General features: G+C 59.9%; 2 protein-coding genes across 3 annotated transcripts; both read right to left on the reverse strand.

Annotated features, from left to right (window-relative positions):
- Positions 1 to 1,740: 1,740 nt before the first annotated feature.
- CHRNG (cholinergic receptor nicotinic gamma subunit) lies at positions 1,741 to 7,166 on the reverse strand. Of its 2 annotated transcripts, XM_016134614.2 has the most exons (12): positions 7,103 to 7,166; positions 6,783 to 6,922; positions 6,476 to 6,520; positions 6,207 to 6,316; positions 5,448 to 5,603; positions 4,573 to 4,670; positions 4,044 to 4,244; positions 3,739 to 3,853; positions 3,447 to 3,561; positions 2,582 to 2,798; positions 2,236 to 2,369; positions 1,741 to 1,941 (listed from the first exon to the last, which is right to left on the reverse strand). In XM_016134614.2, exons 1-12 carry the CDS (start codon positions 7,155 to 7,157, stop codon positions 1,768 to 1,770), a joined length of 1,560 nt encoding a protein of 519 aa, XP_015990100.1. In that variant the 5' UTR covers positions 7,158 to 7,166; the 3' UTR covers positions 1,741 to 1,767. The 2 variants fall into 2 exon arrangements, with proteins under 2 accessions (XP_015990100.1, XP_015990101.1); XM_016134615.2 differs by lacking the exon at positions 5,448 to 5,603 and having other exon boundaries at positions 1,768 to 1,941.
- A 3,433-nt stretch (positions 7,167 to 10,599) lies between these two features.
- On the reverse strand, positions 10,600 to 18,873 carry CHRND (cholinergic receptor nicotinic delta subunit). The gene is made up of 13 exons (XM_016134613.2): positions 18,784 to 18,873; positions 18,364 to 18,506; positions 17,942 to 17,986; positions 17,323 to 17,432; positions 16,981 to 17,136; positions 16,651 to 16,760; positions 15,677 to 15,877; positions 14,433 to 14,544; positions 14,204 to 14,318; positions 13,132 to 13,336; positions 12,925 to 13,043; positions 12,076 to 12,258; positions 10,600 to 10,979 (listed from the first exon to the last, which is right to left on the reverse strand). The coding sequence occupies exons 1-12, from the start codon at positions 18,833 to 18,835 to the stop codon at positions 12,076 to 12,078; spliced, it is 1,551 nt and encodes a 516-aa protein (XP_015990099.2). The 5' UTR covers positions 18,836 to 18,873; the 3' UTR covers positions 10,600 to 10,979.
- Positions 18,874 to 19,199: the final 326 nt, after the last annotated feature.

The following is a 19,199-nucleotide window of genomic DNA, read 5'->3' on the forward strand; positions in this document are numbered from 1 at the left end:
CCGCCCGCGGGCGCCCGCCCTGCCCGGCGCCCGTGACAGGCTCGGGGGACCGCAGCGCCGCGTGCCTGACGGCGCGGGCTCTGGACCCAGCTGGGCACAGATGCCGACTCCAGCCCCAGAGCGGGCTCAACGCTCCTGGACTCTGATCTCAACCTCCCGGGCACTTGCCTCTGTGGTACTGGTGGCGATGTATACTGTAATACCTGCCTTTTCAGGTTGCCGTGTTGGATTGAACGAGTAATATCAGGCGCTAGTTACAGTAACCCTCAATTAGTGGTAGCTATTGTTAATCATTACTTACTTGTGCCAGGAGCTACAGACCTAATCTCCGCCCTCTGAAGCAGTCAGAGAGGTTGAGAGACTCATCCAAGGCTAGTGAGCTTACAGGAACCAGACAGAGCTGGTCCCACCATCATCGCATTGCCTCCTGGGTCTAAGTCTCTGCACCAACACACAGCCGGTGCTGGGGCGCACACGCCGGAATAAATGAAATGAACCTCCCGGTGACTGAGCCCTGAGGTCAGCAAACCTGTACTGGGAGAGGCTTATCAGGATCCTCTTCCCTCCTCCCGACAACGTCCCTTTGTCAGATCTTTATATGGCTTTTTTCACATTTTTGAATCACTCACACCTTTGATCCTGCGATGAGGGTAGATAGGAACTGATATCTGCGGCCATAGTTACAGATGAGAAAATTGAGCTCAGGGAGCACAAATGACTTGCCCAAGTTAATGCTCTTGTCGCAGAAGTCAGGCTCCACCTGTACTCTCAAAGCAGGACCTCACCTCTCCCCCAGGAAGACGTCAGCTGGTTATCTTGTTTGCTAAGAAGGGTCAAGGGAGGCCAGGTCAGTGGCTCTTCCCTGAAGGCAGAGCCCAGTGGTTCCCTTGCCTCGCAGCCTCCCTACCTAGCTCTTAACCGTCCTGTGGGGCCAGTGAAATTCCCCGGCCTTTGAGTAGAGAAGGAAGGAGGGGTCTGTTTTCCAGGCTATGGAATCTTCCTTAGAGTAGCTAAGGTTGGGTCAGAGTGGGGAATTCGGGACTCCAAACCTTATTTAGCCACCAGTGTTCTGGGAAACCCCTCATTCTGGGCCCTAATTTGCCCCATCTGAAACATGGGGATATTGCAACTGTTGCTTTTTCCATGATGCTATGAGGAGCTCTTAACAATGAAAAAAAAGATAATAAAACTCATGAAATCTTTTGTGATCGATGGCAAAAAAAAAAAAAAAATGCATGTGAACAGAAAGGCCGTGGGCGCAGGTGGGCACCGGGAGCTTGCAGCATTCGAAGGCAGGGGAGGGAGATGGCAGCTGGAGAGGGCCGCTGCCCTTTGGAGAGCATTGGCTGCTGCTCTTCACATATCTCTTGCCTTCCCTCCTTCAGGAGCCTGCAGGGAACTCATAAAAGAAAGGGAGGCCCTGGCCTAGAGGGATAGGCCTTACCTAGTTGGGGGCATCATATAAAACAGAGTTGTTAAGGCTTCAAAAATTATGGGAGTTGATAATGCTTGGCTGAAGTGAGGTGAGTGCCAGGATGAGCTAGCCGCTGTCACACGGGTGCTGACCCCCACGGCACGCCCTGCCCGCAGCCTGTCCCCGACCACTCCAGGTCTCCAGCTCCGTCTCTTTATTTCTCCAGCTTTTCTCAGGTCTGTTTGGCTCCCAGGGCCCTGAAGGGTGCTTTCTCAAAGAGCATGCTCATGACCTCAGTAGAACAACACAGCTGTTCTACAACAAGACCACGTGGCACACAGCAAACGGTTGGCTCAGTCAGGCGAGGGCAGGTAGGGGCGGGGATCTCCAGGGAAGGGCAGGGCGGGCACCCGGTTGTAGTGGGCCATGAGGAAGATGCCAGCAGTGCCGCAGACAAAGAGCGAGAGCATGGCCAGGAAGCAGACCCGGTCCAGCACACGGCCCACCAGGAACCACTCTTCATTCTCCTGAGGGTGGGAGGCAGAGTGTGGGATGACCAGCGGTGGTACCAAGCCTGCCCTGGGTCCCTGAACCATCCTTAGTCTTCCAGCGAGCCTCCATTCTCCACTTCCTTGGGCCCTTCTCACCTTCTTCCAGGCCTCAACCTGGCTTCTTCCACACTCCCCTGGCCCTGATGTCCCCAATCCTAACTCTTTCCATCCCATTGCCCTATCATGGCCACCCCATTCATCCTGTCTCCATTCAGGTCCAAGCCCCTCACCAAATACTCCATCCCCCTTCCCACTCCCAGACTGGCTTACACTGTCGAAGTGACTCTGCTGGTGTCGGGCACGGGCAATGAAATTGCAGGCTTCCACACAGGCCTGGATGGCCGGGGCAGCCTGCTTCAGGCTGCCACACAGCTCCCGACTCTGCCCCGGCTCCAGGCCTTGCTCTGACCACACAAGAGGGGAAGGTTTGGGAGTAGAATGGAGGAGAAACAGGCAGGGAAGGGAGCCTCTCCTCAGGGACCCCAGCCCCTCTCTCCCCACCCAGGACACCTGCCCAGCACTCATCCGTGGTGCCTGGTGCTCTGGCTAACAGGCAGCCCTCCTCATCTGGAGTCCACGGGGAGACGTGTCCCCAGTGCCACGCCCTCCGCCTCACCTAGTTTCTCCAGCGCTGCCCTCACCAGCCCATTGCGCTGCCGCTGCCGGAAGAGAAGTTCACTGCGAGGCAGGCAGCGGGCCACCTCCTCCCCACCTGCGAGTGGCCACCCCGCGGAGGAGCCGTTCTGCAGCTGGGCCCGGGCCTTCTGCGCAGCCGCGGGGGCCAGCGGGCGGGTGTGCATCCGCAGCAGCCGGGGCAGGAGTCGCAGGAACACCTGCGGAGGGGATGTTCTGGGTGTTTCAGCTGGGCGACCATGCTGCTGGAGGCCCAGAGGCGGCACATGCGGGGCAGGGGCTTGGCCCTGACACAGCTCAGCCGTTCTGAGGCCGGGTCCCCAAACTTCTGTGCACATCAGAATCACCAGGGCACTTGTTCCGAATATAGGTTCCTGGGCCCCACCCCTGCTCTTCTGGCCCAGGATGTGGCAGGGGCCTGGGAATCTGCATTTGTGACAAAGGGCTCCAGCTGCTGGCTGCAGGCGGCCTGCAGATCACAGAGGCTCAGGAGTCAGACTGCCTGGTCAGAATCCTGCCTCTTCCACTTCCTTGCTGTGCGACCCTGGGTGAGCTACTTAACCTCTCTGTGCCTCAGTTTTCTCATCTGTAAAATGAAGATGATACTAACACTCTCTGCATAGGGGCTTCATGACCTTTAAATAAGTTAGCACGCATAACATGCATGCTGCTTGGTGGGCACTTGGTATTATTATTAACCATTTGGGCGCACACCTCAAGATATACCCTGGGTGAGTTTGCTGCTAAGTGGGGCAGGGGAGGAATAGGCCCAGGCGCCGGGGACCAGAGGGAGGGCATGTGAGTGGACTAGGCGGGGCGGTGCTGGGGCCGGCGGGGAGGGCCCTTGCCTTGCGGACCCCGCGGGCCATGGAGTGTGTGTGTGGCGACCGCAAGGACACGTTGAGCACGACCACAGCATTCACGACGATGAGGATGGTCACCACCAGGAGGAAGGTCAGGTACCTGCCAGGCGGGGTAGGCAGGAGGCAGGGCTGGCCCTCAGGCACTGCGCTCCCAGATGCCACCACTACCCTGAGCGGCTGCTCTCCCCAGGTCCCTCGTGGGGGTGGGGGCGGCGGGGGCGTAGTGTCCACGAAGGGAGGGGAGGAGGACGGCAGCAGGCGTGAGAACCAGGCTTACTTGCTGATGAGTGGCACCGCCTGGGAGGTCTCGGGCACCTTCTTGGCCACAAGGAAGAGGAAGACCGTCTGGGCCAGGAGCACGTTGATGGCGACGGTGCACTTCTGGCCGCCCGCTGCCCGTGACGGAGAGGCCCGCAGAGCAGATCTCAGTCTCCCTGCCGTGCGGTCCCTCCCCCCGCCCCACAAGGAGCCCACTGCTCCTGGTCCTGGGGCGCGATGCCACTCCGCGCCCTCCCGGCTGTCCCCGGCGCTGCTGCCGGCCAGGGCCGTGGCTCCCCCCCACCCCACTCAGGCTTCAGGTACCCTTGGCAGGAAGGAAGTAGATGAGGACGGCAACAGAGGAAATGAGGACGCAGGGCGCGATGATGTTGATGACGTAGAAGAGGGGCTTGCGCTGGATGAGCAGGTAGAAGACCACCTTCTGGTGGCCCGCCGCCTCGGCCGCGGCCTCGGCGGCTGGCAGCATCTTGGCCGGCCGGTGCCGGATGGCCCACTCCCCGTTCTCTGCGGGCGGCAGCCCAGGGCGGTCACACGGAGTGGGCTGGACAGACCCCTGCAGCCCGATGTGACCCCACTACAGGCAGCCGGCGTGTGCCCGAAAGATCGCCATCGAGGGACAGAAACAGTGTGGGAGGTCATATACCTAATCCCCCTGCCCCCGAGATGCGAGTGATCGTCGGGGGGAGAATCAACTTCGTTGGGCCTTTAAAATATATGTATCTTACGGTTTACCGTAGTTTTCATCTGGAGTCACACGGGAGAGGGTGTGAACTTGGTCTTACTCTGCACCCCGCCCCGGCCCAGACTAGCAGGGTCTCTGGGCGGAGGTTACCTGTGAAGGCCTCGGGGTCGATGAAAATCCACTCGATGGTCTGACCGTCCTCCTGGCTCAGCTGCAAATTGATCTCGTTGGTGCTATAGGTCTGGGACCTGGGAGACAGGTAGGGGGAGGGGGTGAATCTGAGTGCGTGCAGACCTAACCATGAGGTCACACTGGACAGTCACCGGAGGGCCACTGTAGGCAGTTTTGCCTCAAAAAGTGCAGCCGAGCATTTCTGAGCTGTCCACAAAGCCATGGCAGGGAGACGAGGGGGACCTGGACTCTTTGGGGGCCGAGGAAGTTCGAGCCGAAGGGCCAAGAGGCCGCAGCTTGGTGCGGTTACCTGGTGTCCTCGGCCACTCTGTCCCTCCCTCCCACTGCCTCCGGGGCAGGAGGCACCGACAGTCGGCACAGAGGAAACCCCTCTGTTCCTCTCGGGTCCTTTTACTGAGGAGGGTCTCCCTGTGAAAAGACTGTTCCTCTAAATGAGGGAAGACCCGCACCCAGAGCTGCTTCCCACAATTATGGATGAGGAGCCTGAGACGGCCCCCCCCCCCCTGAGGCTGTGGGGTGCGGTGGTCCCGTGGTGTGGCGGCACACGTGTGCATCGTATGTGTGGTGGCGTGTGTTTGCCTTCTCGCCTGCCCACTCCAGGCGTTAATTTCTCCCCTCGGGGCACAGGCAGGGAAACTGAGGCAGTGAAGGAGAATGAGCGAGGGGACTGGGGCTTAGCAGGGAGGGGCGTGGGTGTCCTCGGGTGTCTGGGCCCGAGAGCCCCAGGCGAGACGGAGCCAGGCCCCCGGCCAGAAGCCTCACGTCCCCCACTGGCCAGGACCCCTCTTAGGGCAGCTCCCTAAATCCCCCCTCGCCCTGATAAACGGCCTCACTGGAAGATGAGGGAGCAGTTCTGCCAGTCGAAGGGGAAGTAGGTGACGGAGACGGGGCAGGAGGAGCGGAAGATGGCGGGCGGCAGCCAGTAGACGCAGCCGTCAGGAGACACGAGCACGTTGCAGTAGAGGGCCACCTCGAACACACCGTCCACGCTGCACACAGACCGCGGTGCCGGGGGTCACGCCCCTGGCAGCGCGCCTGAGACCCACGCCCTACACCAGCCCTCTGCCCTGCGTGCCCGGGGCCTGGGGACACCAAGCTCTCCCAGGGGCCGCACCGCTGCCTGGTCCCCACTTGGCCACCGCGACCTCCCCCAGCAACCCCTGCCACGCCCACCCGCCAGGCTCCCCCGGGGGGGGGGGGCGCCTCTGAATCGCTGCTTTCTCCGGCTCTCTTCAATAAAGGTCACAATAGTCATAACAGTGCTGGAGCCCGGGGCAGCGCTTTCCCCGCTCATCTCATGGGCTCATCTCGTTGACTTGTGACGGCTCCTACAGGAGCTGTCCTCGTCCTCGGTCCCCGAGTTAGAGGGAAGGGAGCGGCCGGCCCAGGCAGCCTGGCCCAGCCGTGATGGAGCCAGGCCTAGAATCAGCTCCGCAGGCCATGCTCAGCACCTGCTCCGCCCGAACCCCCAGCTCCCGCCAGGGCCCGGCTGCACCTCCGTTCACCCCTCTGTTCTCGGAATCCCCTTGTCCCGCGAGGCCCTGCGCTCGGGCCCCTTTGTCCCCCAACCCCCGCCTGCGTCCGCTCCTCACTTGTTCTCCAGCACGATGTCCGGCCGCCACACCATGGCGGACGGCACCCTCAGCACCCACAGGCCCTCGTAGTCTCGTGGGTCCCAGCGAAGACGATAGTCACACCACTGCTGCAGGGAGAGGGGGGTTACCAGGCCCCCGCTCTCAGGAGCCCAGCCCAGCGGGGACGGAAGAGGCAGGCGGAGGGGGCGGGCCGCTCTAAGGGCCCGGGGGCCCCTGGGGTGGGGGGCGCCGACAGAGGGAAAGAGAGTGGCGGGGGTGTCTCTTACCATCTCTATCCAGACGTTGGTGGTGAGGGCCTCCTCTCGCTCGTTCTGGGGTACAGACCGAGGTATAAGCCCCCTTCACTTGCCCTCTGCAGACGTTCGTCCCTATAGGCCACTGTTGGGTCCCACAGGACTCTAGCCCCCCGGGCAGCCTCCGTGGCAGTGTTCCGCATCTCGGCCTCTCCCCTGGGCGGCCTGCCCCGCCCCCCAAGCCCCGGCTGCTGGAGCCAGCCCCTTCCACTCCCCAGCAGGTCCCGGGGCCTGTGCCCCGGCCCCCTCCTCCCTCAGCGTCCGTCGGCCCATAGCTCACCAGGGAGATGAGGTTGGTGAGCGTGAGCTTCAGGCTGACGTTGACCACGTCCGAATCACGCTCGGCGGGCCGCAGGTGGGGGTCGTAGCTGTGCATCAGGTCGGCCAGCAGACGCTCCTCCTGGTTCCGGCCCTGGGCTCCTGTGACAGACAGCCGTGAGCCTGGGTGCGAGGGCTTCGGGGCAGAAAGAGAGGGAGGCCACGGGAGGATGTGACATGGAAAGGCAGGGAGTCGGGGTTGGGGACAGGTTCCAGTGGCCCTCCAGACCCTCCATCCCCTGCTCCGGGCTTCCCCAGGCCCCCAACGCCCCGTGTCCACACCCAGGCAGATAGCCAGCAGCGGCAGGAGGAGGAGCTGCCCCCGCCCCCCGTGCATGGTGCCACAGCTCTCCAAAGTGACAGGGTGGGACGGAAGCTCCCCAGGTCTGAGGCAGAGAGATGCAGACTCTGGGTCTCATGTAACAGCCCACGCTCCCACCCCAGCCAGCCCGGCCCGGCCGGCCCGGCCCCACCAGCTGTCTGACCCCAGCACTGTCAGCTGTTTCGGGATGGACACAATGCCAGGCTCAGGTTACCTGGGCTGGGGAGGGGACAGAAGGGCCCCATCTGCCCCAACGGAGATGGTCCAGCCTCCATGAGGGCTGGGAATGAAACCAGGGACATGTGAGCGTGGGGGAGAAGGCGGAGCGCCCAGGCAGGCTCCCTCCCGCTCCCTCCAGTGGCTCAGGATTCAGGGAGGTGTGAAGCCTTTTGCTTAGGCATGTTCTGTGCCTGAGTTTATCTGCGACATGGTTGAGCACTCAAAACCTCTCCCACCAATCTGATGTCTTCATGGGTCCGTCCCTCCACTGGGCCAAGGGTAAAATGCCTACACGAAGGATGCATTATGTCCCCCAGGCTTTGACATCTTAACACAAATTAGGGCACCAGGTCAGGGTCCTCCTCATTTCTGAGGCGTGCGTCCCAGCCGTTTAAGCTTTCTAGGAAGGAGGGCTGAGAAAGATCTGGAACTCAGAGCTCTTATGAATAGGACAGACCCCGAATAAGGACTCCCGTGTGGGGCCTCGGTATTTATCAAATCATCCACAGACTTATGGAGTCCCCAGTATGTGGCAGGCACAGCACTAGTCTCTGCGACTCAGGATATGCCCAAATTGCTCACGAGATCTCACGAGATCTCACGAGGTTGAGTTGCGGCCCCCCGTGGAGTTGGATGAGGGGATCCAGAAGGGCTGGAAGACAAGCTCCATCCACTCTGCGGTTGGTGTTCAGGGTGAAGGGTGGGGCTGAGGTTGATTAGGAGCCGATGGCCACGACCACAGGCTCAGGCCACCTGTCTTCCGACCGTCTATCTATTCTAGGCAGATGGGTCAGCATGTCCCAGTTCACGGGTAAGACAGAAGATGCAAGTTCCCGCCCCTGACACCTACCCCCCAGCATGCCTCCGAGGGCCGAAGGAAAGCCCCATTTAAGGGCATGTTCCCCATCCCCTGGACAAGTGATGTCTGTGGCATTTCAACGGGGTTCAGCCAACACGCCTTGTCCTTGGAGATCCAGGTACGGTCGGCTTGGGTCCCAGCTGCTTGCTGCAGGCCCACAGTTTCTCTTGTCCCAGGACTTGGGTCTGGGGAGGCGGCAGTGGTGGCAGATGCCTTCCTGGTCACCTGCGCTCACTCTGTTACCTTGCAGATGGCTCCTCTGCCATCCCCGCGATCAGTCCCTCTTCAGGTCCCACACCCAGCCCTCCTGACGGTGCTCCCACACCCCAGGCTTTCATCTCACCCGGCATCTAGTCCACTTTCTCTGGAATTCACAAAGCCAATGGCCCCTCCTCCCCACGTGGCCCTCTGGTGCCTCAGACCCAATTCCCTCACCCATTTTGCAGGGCAATCTCTCTCTCCCTCTGGACTCGCCTCCAAGACCACACTTTGCCAGGGAACATTAATGGTGTCTGCTAAATAACGGACCACTGACCCCACCTCCCTCCCTAGCACCACCCAGGCAGAGGTGGTCCAGCTGATGGCTGCATTTCTGACTTGACGCCTTCCTTTTCCCACAAGCGTCCGGGGGTGGGCAGGGGTAGGGGAGAGAGGAAGATTGTAGAGACTGACTTCCCCCTGGTGTGAATTATGCCACCTCTCCATGTATGAAGATTTAACTTCTGTTTTTTCCCCCTTCTCTCCGCTCTGGGAGAGAGGCTGACAAGTCTCCTGGGTTCTCAGGAGGGTGCATCATCTTTGAGGAGTGATGGTTTCTGCCCTGGGAAGGTTAAGGGGGGGGGGGTGCAGTCCGGGACTCATTAAGAGAAAATATTCTGTAGGCATCATAACAACCCTTCCTCCATTACCACCTTCCACTCTAGAGGTTGGAACAGGGACATGCTCAGTTCCCAGGCTTCCTTGCAGATAGGAGTGGCCATGTGATAACATCTTGGCCAATGGGCTGTCTGCAGAAGTCGGCCGAGGGGCTTCAGGGGAAAGCTTTTGCCTCCTGATAAAAGGGGTCAGAAACGGCTGCCCTTTCCTGCCTTAAACATAGATGTCAAGTGCGGAGCTGTGGCAGTCAGCTTTCAACCTGGGGCAACACGCCTGGGTCTGTAAGAGCTTCGTGTGACGGCTGAGCCAATGCTGCAGCCGCTCCCTCCCGATTCTTACTCTGTGAGAAAAGAAACTGTTTAGACCACGGTTCGTGGGGTTTTCTGTTCCTTGCAGCTCGATGCGTTCCTAATGGATTAATCGCCCTTTGAAAGAGAGCAGGTAGCCCTGCTGGCCTGGGGTGAGTGTGCAGGGACACCATTGCCTTCACAGAAAGCTGGCCCCTGTGGGTGTGACTTCTGATGGCGGGAAGGAGATAGAGTGCCATGTCACTCAGAGAATGGACCAGTCCTCACAGCACTCTGGGGCTCGCGTGCCGTGGGAGTGGGTGCTGTTGGGGGACCTGCTGTGACTCTGGGAAGCTGCACTTGGGACACTTTTAGTCGGGTGTGGCATTTTGGGGCTGTCTTTTCTGGAAGGCTCACCGACACCTGAGCAGGGCCTGACCTAGCGGAGGAGTCACCCGGTGACTGGAATGTGTAAGACTCGCTGCCAACAGCACCACCGTGTGGCAGAGAGAAGCAACAACAGCGGCCAAGAGCTCTAAGCCAGGCCCCCTTTCACCTCTGTGCCTGAGACAGGAAGGGACTCTCCAGCCTTGGTGGATGCTTCCGGGCAGGGCCAGACAGTCCTGCCCATCTGACAGGTGTAAGTCCAAGTTAGTTTTCTTATTTAAGTGGAAAAAAAACCCTAAAAATTTGTACCTCGAATTTATGGACAATTCACATGGGAAAGCAGAAGTGAGTAGGGTCAGTTTCGGTCTTTTCCCTCAGCTCCATCAAAAGATGAGGGGAAAGCTCCATCATCTTCTGTATACCTGAGCTCATGAGGTCACCAATTCCCTCTGAGGGAGACAGGTCGAGCTGCAAAGACCTATTTCCTGTACACCAGGAGGTAAATAGCTGGGCCCTCTACACCTGCTCTAAGCCCCTCCGTCATCACGCCAGGCATGGATATAGGAGGCCTTGTGAGAGGCCCACAAATGAGGAATGGGGTAAATAACTACCCTTTAATGTTGCAGAACCCATGTCGGTACCTTCAAGCCGACTAGCAAATTCGATTTTTCACAATGTGCCACCAGTGAGACTTATTTTACATGCATATTGCAGGTTAGGAAACCAAATCCATGAGAAGTGGTTGGTGACATCACTACGAACTACCCCCAAAACACCGTCTCTTAAAATAACAAATATTTATTATCTCCTACAGTTTCTGGGGGTCAGAAATCCGGAAGCGGCTTATAGTTGGGTGATTCTGGCTCAGGTGCTGTCGTGGGCTGCGATCTCGTCTGAAGGCCCCGCTGGGGCCTCAGGAGCCACTTCCAAGTTGGTTCACTCATGTGGCCGTCGGCAGGAGGCCTCAGTTCCTTGACTCGCGGGCCTCTCCACAGGGTGTTCATCATGCCGGCTGGCTTCTCCAAAGTGAGAGATCCGATGGAGAGAGAGAGTGAAGGAGAGAGAGGGAGACAGACAGACAGACAGACAGAGACAGAGAGACAGAGACGAGGAGGGGAGGGGAGGGGCAGACTGCGAGGTCTTTTATAATCTCATCTCAGAAGTGACAGAACATCACTCTGCCTCATTCCCTTGGTCACACAGAACTACCTGAGGATAAGAATCCCAGAGGGTAGGGATCACTGGGGCCATCCCAGAGGTGGGGTACCCCACACACCCTCATCTCCCAGTTCCTGCAGCCTCAGCCTTTGGCCCTTGGGATGAGATTGGTGGGTGCTCCCTTCAGGGTAGAGTTGCCAGATTTAGCGGATAAATATAGAGGATGCCCAGTTCAACATGAATTTCAGATAAACATGAGTGACTTTTTAGTTTAAGTATGTTACAGATTTTGCCTGGTAACCCTACTTTGGGGAGGCGGAAGAGCTGCCCAAGCGGGGCTACTCTGGGGAGGAGGGCCGAGTCCTGGGGCTCTGGCATGGCGCGCGTGAACTGCAGTTGACGGGCTGGCCTCTGGCCTCTGTGGCCGTTGGCCCAACTCTTCTGCTCCAGTCCTCAGCTTCCCAGAGGGACCCAGACAGAGCGGTCAAGGACGAAAGGGCTGGGAAGGCCCTTCTGCAACCCTGGTGCTCCCACCCCTGTCACAAACCTCTTTCCCTAAGGGGCCTGGAGAGAGAAGCACCCCCAACCCCAGCTCCAGGTGGGGCTGCAGAAGCCCAAGGCCGAGGGCTTGACAGAAGGAGGAGGGCTGGAGGGACCAGGAGCAGAGGCTCCCACCTGCTCTCCCCCTGCCTGGGGGAGGGGGAAGCAGGGAGAGTCTGTCTTCCTCGCAGAGGGGTTCCAGAAGGCCAGTCTGAGCGGCGTCTTCCGTGGTCCCTGAGCCAGCCCCACCTCCCCCAAATCATCCTGCCCCACCCCTCAGCCTGTGTCCACTCTCAGACCTTGTTGGGCGCGCGGGAGCAGGGTCCTGTTTTTATTTGCAAGGAAACCGCTATGGAGGAGTGGAACTTCTCCCTCTCTTCCTGGGTGTCGGGGAAGCCCAGCTCATCTCCACCCCAGCCTCACAGGACCATCTGGGTTCAAGTCTCAGGGCCAGGAGGCGGCCTCCCCAGGAAGAGCCTGTCCTTTCTCAGACACCCTTGTCCACATGGCTACCAAGCCCCACTCCCGGAAGCCCATCCCCTGCAGGCCAAAAGAACCACCCAAATCTGCCCTGGGAGCTGGGCCAGGCCATGCAGGGCAGGCCTACCTAGATGAAGCGCTTGTCCTGCTCCAGGTAGGAGAAGGGGTCCCCAGGGAAAGGCTGAGGAGGAGGCTGGTTGTAGGCGCCCTGCAGGAAGATCCAGGCTGTGCCTACTGTCATGATGGGTGTCACCACGAACAGGCAGAGCCGGTCCACTGTGCGGGCCACCCGGTTCCAGCAGTCCTTCTCCTGGGGACAGGGAGGGGGAGCAGAGACAGTGGGGGAAGGAGGGACCTTAGACCACAGACCTGTGCCCCAAGCTGGGGTCCAGTGACAGGCATGGCCTCAGTGTATCTATGGGCTTGGGCTTGTGGTGGAGAGGATATGCTACCTGTCCTCAGCAAAGGCCCAGACCCTCCTCCAGCCACAGGTAGGGCTGGTCATTCTATCTGTCCAGGAGACTGAGAGCAAGGCCACAGCCCCCTCCCAGCACTCGGCGCTGCTGCTGGCCCCTGTGTGAACTGGGAAAAGGCACCCCTTTCCCAAGAGAGAATTTTAGAAAGTTGTATACTATCGAATAGCCATATCAGGCTGCCTTTTACATGTCTGGGCCGTGTCTGGAGTATCAGGCTTGGAGCTGAGCAGGGACAAAAAAATGATTGACAGTTGGGGGAAAGAAGGGACCCAGAGGGATGTCCGGAGCTGTGTGCCTGTGTGTACGCCTGGCCCAGTGTGCGGTTATGGGGCCCTAGGCAGGAGCTCCGCCTCTCTGAGAGGCCTTGAATCTGCACCCACTGGGACTGTCTTCATCTAAATCGGTAGTGTCTCGGGGGGAACTGTGCCCCCGTAAGCCAGGATACCCTTGATCAGTGCTCTACTCGAACATCTGTACACGGCAGCCCTAAGGTTACTCGCCTCGTTGTAACTGTTCTGGTCCCTCACGTGGTTGATGATGAAGTTGGCTCCATCCACAGCTGGCTTCAGCTCACCGAAGAGCTCCTCCTGGGCCTGCTCGGAGCCTGCAGGGGGCTGGCCTGTGGACGCGGGCCAGAGGTGGGCGTGAGGTCTGCCCCCACCCCACCTCCCACGGCTGGGCCAAACCCCAAGCCACTGGGGACCCACGTGCGGTGGTGAGGCGCTGGGCTAGCCCGTGCCGCGCTGACTGCTTCTCGAACATGAGGTCACTCCGGGACTTGACCGAGAAGTACTCCTCGGCCTTGGAGATGTAGCCCAGCGAGCTGCTCCTGCGGACCAGGGCTGCGGGGCCCGGCCCATCCTCCGCCGGGCGGGACATGTGGAGGAGCTCCGGCAGGGTCTCCAGGAAGAGCTGTGGCAGGTCAGGGGGACGCAGGAAGGCCACTTAACCTTCATGGGTCACCTTCACACGTCCAAATGTCTGTGACTCCATTCCCGGCCTCCACGAAGCGCTCCTAGCCTGATGACGGCATTTATCCCCTGCGCGGATCCCCCACTGGTGGACACTTAGGCTGCGTCCAACTCTCCATAGTCAGTCTCGGCGGAGAGCAGAACTCGTTTGTTGAAAACGAATTACACACGAAAAACAAAAAGCAAGGAAAATGCCCCAAATGCTGAGCTGTCCTCTCCTCTCCTAATGCTTCAAGACTGAAAGCATTGCTAAAACGCCCTCAGCTGGGTGGTCCCGACAGGCAAGGGCAGCCTCCACCCCCCGCACCCCCCCCCTGCTCCCGCCCCCTCCCCCGCCCCCGCTCCCACAGTCCTCACCTTTTCAATCAAGGCGTAACACACATACACTGGGATGAGTGAATCCTAAATGCGTGTAGCTAGATGGAGTTTTATAGATATGTCTGTGTAAACACTCCCCAGATAAGATACTGAACATTATCCCAAAAAGGCTGCCTCGGGCGTCCCCACATCAGCTCCTTCTCAGCCAAGAGGTCTCTGCCATGCTGAGTTAGGTCACTAAAGACCGGTTTTGCCTGTCCTGGAAATTCATAGAAAGGAAACCTCGCTGTCTATGCTCTTTTGTGACTGGCTTCTGCCATGTAGCATTACCCCTGGGAGGGTCGCCCCGTGGGGGCCCGCCTGTGTGGCAGCAGCTGGTACTCGTGCGCTGCTGGGAAGCACTCACTCCCCCGTGCGCATAAACGCAGCGTTTTCACCTGCGCGGGGACATGTGGACAACTCCCAGCTTTGGGCTGTTGACAGCCCTCACCTTCTTCACCCCTTCGGACAGCACGTGGGTGCTGGGTGTGCGGAAGTGGATATTGAGCACGATGACACAGATCACCACGACTATGGTCACCAGCACCATGCCGAAGAGCAGGAACCTGTGGGGCACATGCAGCCTGGAGCTCCGGGGTGTGGTGGGGCGTGGCAGGACGGTGTGGGCGTGGCGTGGGCGTGGGTGGGGCGTGGGCGGGGCGAGGCGAGCCGTCACTCACTTGCCTATGAGAGGGATGGCCAGGGACGTAGCGGGTAGCCTTTTGGAGATGAGCAGCAGGAAGACAGACTGTGCCAGGAGCACTGAGATAGCCATTGATGTCTTCTCGCCACCTGGGGGAGTCTGGACTTAGTTGTGACCTCGGGTCCCAGAGGGTTCCGCCGTTGAACCCTGCACTGCTTGTTCTCAAGGCTAGGTGCCCTGATTAACATCATGGGCTATGGAGCTAGAGCTCCTAGATTCAAATCCCAGCTCTGACACTTACTGGCTGGGTGACCCCAAGCGAGTAGCTTAACCTCTCTGTGCCTCAGTCTCTTCAACTGTTCAATGTGAGGATCTAGTGAGAGAGTGCGCTTAACACTCATCCTCCTGGCACTGGGTAAGAGTCCAACCAACACCAGCTGTCGCCAGCGGCCCATCCCTTGCCACTCGGCCCTCCTAAATCGCCGATCTGCACGTGTCCCTCCCTGCACAGACAGCTCAGGGCGTCCTCAGAGCACCAGAATAACACCCCAAGTCCCAGCCCTTCACGCAAAGACCCCAGCCAGCCGGGTACTGGCCTGCGCTTCCCGCCTGCCGTGCCGAGCACACTGCGGTGGCCGCTGTGGCCGCGCCTCTGCGCCCCTTTTCTATCTGCAATGTGCCCCTCAACCTGTCTCCAGCTCAAGCAGCGCCTCTTCCGGAAGACCGTCCCCAGGCCACTCTCTCTCCTAGTCCTGCAGTTTCTACCCTGTCTGCCAGGCGCAGGGGCCGGGTGGCATTGGTCTCTGGGACTCACTGCGCTCTGCTCATAGTAAATACTCTGGGGCCGAGTGAGCACAGGTGGCATGTGCCCTTCGTGAACCAGGCGAGCGCGGACGCGCGTCTCCACACCCTGCTTCCAAGGGGTCCTGTTGTCCACCCACTGATTCAGCAGGTGATGGCCTCCTGTGTGCTAGGCCCACAGCCACATACGGTGACCGTAACAGACCTGATCGCTTCTCTGACAGAGGGTCAGTCTAGGGTGCTTGGGAAGCCTGTCGTTAGAGGGATGAGACAGCCAGGGGCCCTGACCATGAGGGGGATGTCAGACAGGGCCACAGAGCCCTCCCCTTGGCTGGCAACATGCCCCTCATGCCTGGACCCTAGGCAGGAACCCCCGGGAGTGGCGACCCCCAGGTGGCTCTCAGGAGGAAGTGGGGGGCTGGGCTGAGGCGGCTGATGCTCTGGCGTCCTTGGGGATGGGGGTGGGGGGCTGAGGCTCACAGTCGGCCGGCAGGTAGAAGACCAGGTTGATCATGAAGGAAATGAGCACACAGGGCACCAGGATGTTGATGACGTAGAAGAGCGGCTTGCGGCGGATGATGAGGTAGAAGGTGACGTCCTGCCGGCCGGGACTGTCCAGGGGGATGCTGGGGTCCACGTTGACCCTGGCAGGCCGGTGCACTATCTCCCACTCCCCGTTTTCTGAGGGCAGCACATGGACACCTTGGGGTCAGGCTGGGCAAGAGGGCCAAGGGTGGGGTCCCCGGGTAAGACGAGGGGCTCGTGGAGCCAACCGCCCAATGGGCGCAGGCCAATCTGCGGGGCTCTGGGCGGCACGCAGTGAGGGTTTCGGGTTCTGTTTGTGGGTCCTTCCCTAGGATTTGAGATGGAAGTTTCAATCTGTGTGGGGGAAATTTTCCTCTGGGACTGAATTTTTTTCCTCCTTGGAAAAAATAGAAGCTGAGGCCATATGTGGTTAAAATAAGGAGTCTTGGGCATAAGAAGGCAGTGAGAGTAAGACCCCCCCCCCCAACCCATGATGTACCAGCCTTGGGACAAGCAGGATGTGCGGCTCCTCTGACAGACAGGGCAAGTGGTAGGGGCCCCATGAAAGATCTGAACCTGGTCACAGATAGGGGGTGGGGGCATTGGGAGGGGGTGACATGCGCCCTATTGGGATGACAATCAAAGCCCCAACCGCAACCCTGGGCTCTCCGGGGACAGGAAGACTAACCACCCCCCTCATCTGTCAGCCACCCCCATCCCCAGTGACCCTGTTTAGACCTAGAGGGTTTTCTGGTGCCTGTCTGTCTCTGCCTTTGGGACGCAATCCTCCCAGTTGGGCCTCTTTTCCTTTCAATGTGTTGGATTTGCGTCAGTAAGTGTGAGTGTACACGCTTGCACCTCGGGGCATCAGTGAGACTGTGGGTGTGTCCGGGGAGGAGGGAGTGAGGGGCCTGCCCACCCGCCAGCACCTGTGAAGCCCTCGGGGTCGATGATGACCCACTCCACGGGGTAGGCGCGGCCGTCTTCCTCGTCCTGCTTCAGGCTCAGGGTGATCTCCTTGGCCGTGTACTTGAGTGAACTGGCGAAGGCAGTGGGCAGAGGGTGGTCCTCAGCCACTGGCTGGGGCCACCGATGGGGAAAGGCTGGCACAGGAAGTTCATGGCCGGTCGGAGGGGAGGGCAACTCTAATCAGGACAGAGTGGGGGTGGGGCGGGGTCTGCCTGAGGCTGCTTCATCTGCCTGCCTTGGCCCCTGGCGGGGCGCCCTGGAGGGAGGGGTGGCTGGATAAGTGGGTGTACCTGAACTTGAGGGAGCAGTTCTGCCAGTCGAAGGGGAAGTAGGTGACGGAGATGGGGCAGGAGGAGCGGAAGATGGCGGGCGGCAGCCAGTACACATAGCCCGAAGCACTGACCAGCACGTTGCAGGAGAAGGAAATCTGGAAGGAGCCGTCATTGCTGGGGGACAGGGACAAGGGCCACAGTGAGCACCAGCCAGCTTGGGAATGGCAGGGCTGGGGGAGGCAGAGCAGGGAGGGCGGTCGGAAGCCTGGGTCTGGAGAGGGAGGCTCATGGCATGTAAGGAAGCGAGGCCGAGTGACAGGGGCGGCCGGGGAGGGCTGCCAGGGAGAGCTGCCGCTCAACTTGTTCTCCAGCACAATCTCCGGGAGCCACAGCATGTCAGAGGGCAGGCGCAGAATGCTGATGTTCCCAAATTCTTCCTTGTCCCACTGCAACCGGCTGTCTGTCCAGCCCTGGAGGCAGAAAGGAATGTCAGCAGTTGGCTCCTCTGCTGTCCCGGCTCCCTCACTCTCTCCACTTCCTTGAATGGAGACTGGACAGGGTCTGAGGTTGTGGCAAAAGAGGTTTGGGGGAGGTGGATACAGAGTGGGGACTCAGGCCTGTCATGTACAGTTGCGTAGGATGTGCACTGCACAACTCGGTGAGCACTATTTCCATTGTGGTTGTAGATTTGTCTGTATTATGAACTTCTGATACGTGGCAGAGAGTGTCGTCTAATAAAATCAGAAAGCTGTGATGATTTTCCAGCAGATGGAGAATGCTGATCTGCCTGAAGTTTCCTCTGGGCTGATCAGCATGGGGAAGGGCAGCCGAGTCTGTGGCTTCTCTGCGGGCAGGGGCCAGGCCCTCCTAGAGGATGGTGTCTGAGGCAGGGTGGGGATCCCCCAGCAGAAGCAGGAACAGGGGGGCCTGAGCCCTGCACCCCCTCACCCCCTGGCTCTGCGTGGGATGTTCTCCTTACGTGCTCAATCCACACGTTCGTGGTGAGGGTCTCCTCAACTTCTTTCTGTAATCAAATAGCACATTCTTTCATTTGCACATTCACCAGGCACCTCCTCCAAGCCGCCACCCAGGGGAAACCATGGCAACTGGTCCAACGAGACTCCTTTCCCGGATCGGGGAGCAGAAAGGGCACCTGGCCTCCTGAAGTGTGTCATGGGTCTGATTTGAGGGGCCACCCCAGAGCTGCAGCTGGAAGGGAAGGGACATCAGCCTGAGGCCTGGGGGCAGCATGGGGCATGGAGAGAGGCCAGGGCGTGCTTCCTTAGGCCGGCCTGGGGCCTCGAGCTTCCTCCATGGCCATCCCTGTCTGGGAGACAACCAGGCCTCGAGGAAGCTGTCCCTGCCCTCCGTCCCCAGCCCAGACACGGAGGGGCTGCTCACCAGGGAGATGAGGTTGGAGAGGGTGAGGGCCAGCGAGATCTCCACGCTCTCCTCCTTGCGTGCTGCCGGCCGGAGCTCCTTGTTGTAGGCCTTCTCCACAAACAGGTGCCGGATCAGCCGCTCCTCCTCGTTCAGGCCCCAGCCTGGGGATGATGGTGACAGAGATAGGCCCCGGGCGGGGGCCCCCCGGGAGGAAGGTCCCCTGAGGTACCGCTGGGCGATGGGGCTGGGCTGAGTAGGGGGCTTGAACCGCTCCCCGGAGCAGGGCTCTGGTGGTTGGGCCCTCCAGGAGAAACGGCAGTGAGGATGGGAGGGGGCCTGAGGCTGGGGGAGGTTAGTACCATGTAGGAGGAGAAGGAGGGGGCCATGCAGTGGGGAACCTGGGCGGGCACCCCATAGTGGGGCGATGTCCACTCTTACCACACATGACCAGAGCAGCCAGCAGCCCCAGGGAAAGCACAGGCCCCTTCATCCTGTCCCTTGGACTAGGTGTTGCATCTGCCTCTGCTGTCCACAGGGCTGGGGAATGTGGTCGGGTGGTAGAGGGAACAGGTGCAGGGTGGGGGTGGAGGGGCAAAGGCAAGAGGCAGCGGGAAATGCAATCCGACACCTCTCTGCTCTGCTGCAGGGTAGAGAACTGGGGGCAGGTGATGAGGGGGCTGGGGACAGGGACTGGCCAGCTGGGCAGGAGCCCAAGGACAAGAGGCAAAGATTCCAGGCTAGTGCCCCTCACAGTTAGCGGTGGGGGCGAGGGCTGGGGGGAGGCGCTGGACACTGGGGACAGTACTAGTCAGCCATGGACAGCGGAGTGGTGACAGGCAGGTCAGCTGCTGCGA

The sequence above is a fragment of the Rousettus aegyptiacus genome, unplaced genomic scaffold, assembly GCF_014176215.1.
Source record: "Rousettus aegyptiacus isolate mRouAeg1 unplaced genomic scaffold, mRouAeg1.p scaffold_m13_p_2, whole genome shotgun sequence".
NCBI lineage: Eukaryota > Metazoa > Chordata > Mammalia > Chiroptera > Pteropodidae > Rousettus > Rousettus aegyptiacus.

Coding starts and splice junctions, on each gene's coding strand:
- CHRNG (XM_016134614.2), bottom strand. CDS start 7,157: ATGCACGGGGGGCGGGGGCAGCTCCTCCTCCTGCCGCTGCTGGCTATC. Junction 4,245..4,572: donor CGACCCCGAGGCCTTCACAG/GTAACCTCCGCC, acceptor TGCCGCCCGCAG/AGAACGGGGAGTGGGCCATC. Junction 2,370..2,581: donor GGCAGCGCTGGAGAAACTAG/GTGAGGCGGAGG, acceptor TTGTGTGGTCAG/AGCAAGGCCTGGAGCCGGGG.
- CHRND (XM_016134613.2), bottom strand. CDS start 18,835: ATGAAGGGGCCTGTGCTTTCCCTGGGGCTGCTGGCTGCTCTGGTCATG. Junction 17,433..17,941: donor CGAACGTGTGGATTGAGCAC/GTAAGGAGAACA, acceptor TTCTGCCTCCAG/GGCTGGACAGACAGCCGGTT. Junction 17,137..17,322: donor GAGATTGTGCTGGAGAACAA/GTTGAGCGGCAG, acceptor CCTGTCCCCCAG/CAATGACGGCTCCTTCCAGA.